This window comes from Dipteris shenzhenensis, chromosome 1, assembly GCF_047967505.1.
Source record: "Dipteris shenzhenensis isolate YYH24624 ecotype China chromosome 1, Dip_SZ_1.0, whole genome shotgun sequence".
NCBI lineage: Eukaryota > Viridiplantae > Streptophyta > Polypodiopsida > Gleicheniales > Dipteridaceae > Dipteris > Dipteris shenzhenensis.
Window position 1 is genome coordinate 62,178,104 of NC_141596.1, and position 3,901 is coordinate 62,182,004.

Genomic DNA, 3,901 nt, shown 5'->3' on the forward strand with positions numbered 1-3,901 from the left:
CACTAACACCAGCTTTTGTTTTAGATAATGTTTGAAAAGCAGTGATGTACATTTATCAGCCTACACCAAAATCTTACTTTCTGTATTCTTTGTTTTGTGTCTAAATTCGTATCTAAATCCGCATCTAATTCACAGTGCACACGCTAATAGACGTGCTATTAGATGCACTATTATATGGGCTATTAAATGTGCCCGTATTTTCACTATTCTAGCAACAACTGTAGACGCGCTTGCTATTTTGTGCATCTAACAAGCGCATCTATAGTTGCTTTGTTCTGTTGTGATCCCTACATGTTGTAAGAATGGGCTCTAACTACCTAATCTTAGGAGATTATGAGTAAAATGCTATGCCAAATTGTCCCTTCATGCCAAATTGTACCTTCATGTAACAAATACAAAAATTCTTAGTCATTCAAGTGTATGTGAGGTCCTTACAAACAAGAGACGAGTTTAGCAATTGGAGAAGAAAGAGAACCTCATATTTTGCAAAAGGACAAACTCATGTCTTGGACACACAAACATGAGGGATATAGTAGGAAAGCACACAACCATACGGTGACACGTGCTATGTCCCTAACGAGGAGGCACAGCATTCTTCTAAGGTTCATGGTATTACATGCTTATTAATGTAGTCGGCGTGCCATAGACTACTAGGAAGATGAGACACCCGCATAAGCTTCCATGGGCTTTTGGGTATCGTCTGGACGTTGTAAGTGAAAATCGCTCTTGTAATCCATATATCCCTGATAAGTGAATGCTTTAAATCGCTGAGGTTTATTACCAACTACAGCTGGCTCAAGCACCTGGTGGGGAGCAGGACTCGTAGCATGCAGAAAGGAGAGGCGCGGTATCTTGTTGTTCAAAACAACTTGGTGAACCACTGCTGGGAAACAGCCGTTGCTCCATCCCTGCAAATATGGCAAATGTCGAGAGAGCACGATAGAATTAAATCAAATTAGAAATAGCGAGCTTCAAATCGAGAGTGCGAGACTCAATGCGAGGAAAAGTTCATTGAGAAGTAAGGATACCTCCAAAATGTCACCGATAAAGACGAGGAGACCATCTTTTTTGTGGTGAACAGCATGCCAGCTTGCGTCCTTGGCCTGAATTTGAAGGCCACTAATTCTGTCTTGATACAAGACTGTCAAGCAACTCGGATCCGTGTGTGGAAGTGCTCCAAGCACCTTGGATGGATCGGGGCAGGGAGGGTAGTAGTTGAAATGCATACCTGTCCTTATACCTTTAAACTTGCAAATATGTTGGCTGAAATAAGTCGGTTCCAGGCCCAATCCTTCAGCTAGAAGTTCGAGAAGAGTAATTTCCATTCTCTCCACTGCTTCCTCGAAATCGTGCAGAATTTGCCTGCATGAGTCACAGTCAAAACACCCAACTGTTTAGGGGAGGAAAGGGACAGAGAGGCAGAAGGTCCTACAACTTGTTCATTGAAGCCACTACATCAGCAATAACTTTAACGTCACATAACCTTCAGTTCAAAAGGTTCGGAACAGGAAATCACTCACCGGAGTTGGGGATTCCCATCGGATGACCACATTCTGGCTTCAAAATCCGAGATATTTGACTCCGGCGACGTCATGAATGTGAGGCCTTCGACCCATGGAGTACCCACACCAAAGTTGATCTGCTTTGCGCCATAGCCGTTCAAGTAAGAGATAGCACCTCTCTTCTTCTCATCGGTGGGAAGGACGAAGAAGGCGTGACCGAAGGATGCCATTTTCTCAAGCACGTCGGAGGGCACCCCATGGTTTAGCACTTGAACAAAGCCCCACTGTCCACAGATTTCAACCAGGCTTGCAGCCAGCCCCGCCCGACCCAGTGCGTCTCCTGCTCCAAGATCGAAAACGGGCAAGTCGTCGTGAGTGCTGGAGGCATCGTAGGGAAGGGTTGGTCGGCAGGACTCAGGCAAGACGAACTCAGTGGGGAGTTGGGAGGGAGGGCGATCCGTGGTAGACAGTAGGAGGCGAGAAAGCTCGCCAATGGTGGTGTATGAGACACTTCCATTAGTGTAGAGCTCGGCTGACGCTGTCGCCGCCATTTTCTCTCTGTTTACTTGGACGACTACGTACTACGTAGATGTGCAACTAATTGGAATCACGTATTGAATGTGGGAGTCTCTTGTAATTGAGTGCAGAAGCCCTGATTCAATGACTTGTGGTTCTAAGTTTGCCCTGCCCCTCTTACTAACTTTTAAAATTTGGTAAAGTAGAAATTAGGCATTTTTAGAATTTTGGGAAATTCATTTTCCCTATTGATACATGGCTCCTCTTCATTACCTCAAGCATGGACTTGAATGCACACTTTAAAGTGGTTGATACGAGTGGATCTATTTGATTCGTATCAGTGTGTGTCATTTGTTTCCCTCCTCGCAGATTTATTTCTGGCTTATAGGCATTTTAGGGGGAGTTTGTGTAAATGCTCATGTGAACTTTGGAGATATTTTATTCTCTACTCCCCCCCCCACACCTCCCTCTCTCTCTCTCTCTCTCTCTCTCTCTCTCTCTCTCTCTCTCTCTCTCTCTCTCTCTCTCTCTCCCTCCCTTTCGTTATCTCCTGAAGTCTTCCTCCACACCATCTCCACTTTTTCTCCCCTCTCCCCTCTCTCTCTCTCCTTTATCTCCTGCAATCTTTCTCCACACCATCTCCAATGGATTCTTTTTGCTTTTTTGATCTTGGGCAAGCCTTCTGAATGATTAAATATCATTCACCTTATTCTTCTTTTCTTTTTGGCCTTCCCTTGAGGGTAAAGCTTAGACCTTTCTACATTACAGAGCTTCAATCATAGAATGATTCCTCTACTATTGCTTACCTTTTAAGGGGGCCAAAACTCCTTTGTAATCATTTTAACAAAATTTTGTCTTCTTATGTAAAATAAATAAATTTAAAAGAAAATATTTTGTTTGTTTTTATATCATTATGTCAAAGGGTGTTACAGGGATTTTTAGCTTATTGCAATCATGTGGTTCCAAAGAGGAGGCTAGAAAAACTTCGGTTGGATTGAATAAATGGGTAATGGTAGATTTGATTCAGCTCTAGCCTGTAGTCGATGCTTTCATGAAGAATATTGTGACAAGCGACAGCTAGCTATCTACACAGTTCTCCAACCTAAAGGATTAACTCCAAGAGCTCTGTAAGATGAAAAACAATTCAATACTTACAGAGTGTATGGTCAAAGCTGGTTTTTATATGGAGATGGTGTGTTATACTTAGAACCATCGTCTTCATTCTAGAAAACCATAAAAAGAAAAGGTGTTGCCAAAGTGGGCTAGCGTACTTTTATCTTTTGTATGAGAGATAAAGACTAGTAGAAATAGCTTAAACATAAGTGTTTTTTTATTTTTTGAAAACACATGGTTTCAATTTATGTGATGAACAAAAATTTTTGTTTAAAAGCTGCTTTATACGTATTCAAATGGAGAGGAGTGGTAATAAAAAGCTTTAGACTTGTGTTCAAATGGAGAGGAGTAGTAGTAAAAAAACAGGAGGTCTTTTCTTTCAAATACATGATTTTGAAATTATCTAACGGTTTAGTAGGTAGATGAGATGCAATAATGATTGCTCTATAACAAACATACTACTTTCTTTTTCTCAATTACCACATGAAACAACATAATTATTCCTTTAGTTGCATTGAAATAACATAAATTTTCACTTTGCACATGCATTACAATGACTCAACATGGTCTCATTTCATGTGCAATGTTGCATTTCAACAAGTATAAGTGTGATGACCAAGAAATAAGGCATTAAAGATAGTAATTTAGGTCAATGTTTACATGGGTGTAGCCATTTTTGGTGAGCTTCAACACATTTTTTGTATATAGGTAACTTGCCTGACCCATAACTTATGCATTGCCCAACGAAATTTGGTAAACTTGGTCTTCAA

The 3,901-nt window shown here is 41.1% G+C and overlaps 1 protein-coding gene across 1 annotated transcript; it reads right to left on the reverse strand.

Moving 5' to 3' along the window:
• Window positions 1-514: 514 nt before the first annotated feature.
• Window positions 515-2,163, reverse strand: LOC147906171 (gibberellin 2-beta-dioxygenase 1-like). Its single transcript, XM_087383449.1, has 3 exons — window positions 1,521-2,163; window positions 1,029-1,362; window positions 515-908 (listed from the first exon to the last, which is right to left on the reverse strand). Exons 1-3 carry the CDS (start codon window positions 2,051-2,053, stop codon window positions 651-653), a joined length of 1,125 nt encoding a protein of 374 aa, XP_087239575.1. The 5' UTR covers window positions 2,054-2,163; the 3' UTR covers window positions 515-650.
• Between the last annotated feature and the right edge of the window lie 1,738 nt (window positions 2,164-3,901).

Coding starts and splice junctions, on each gene's coding strand:
- LOC147906171 (XM_087383449.1), bottom strand. CDS start 2,053: ATGGCGGCGACAGCGTCAGCCGAGCTCTACACTAATGGAAGTGTCTCA. Junction 1,363..1,520: donor GATGGGAATCCCCAACTCCG/GTGAGTGATTTC, acceptor TGACTCATGCAG/GCAAATTCTGCACGATTTCG. Junction 909..1,028: donor TTATCGGTGACATTTTGGAG/GTATCCTTACTT, acceptor CCATATTTGCAG/GGATGGAGCAACGGCTGTTT.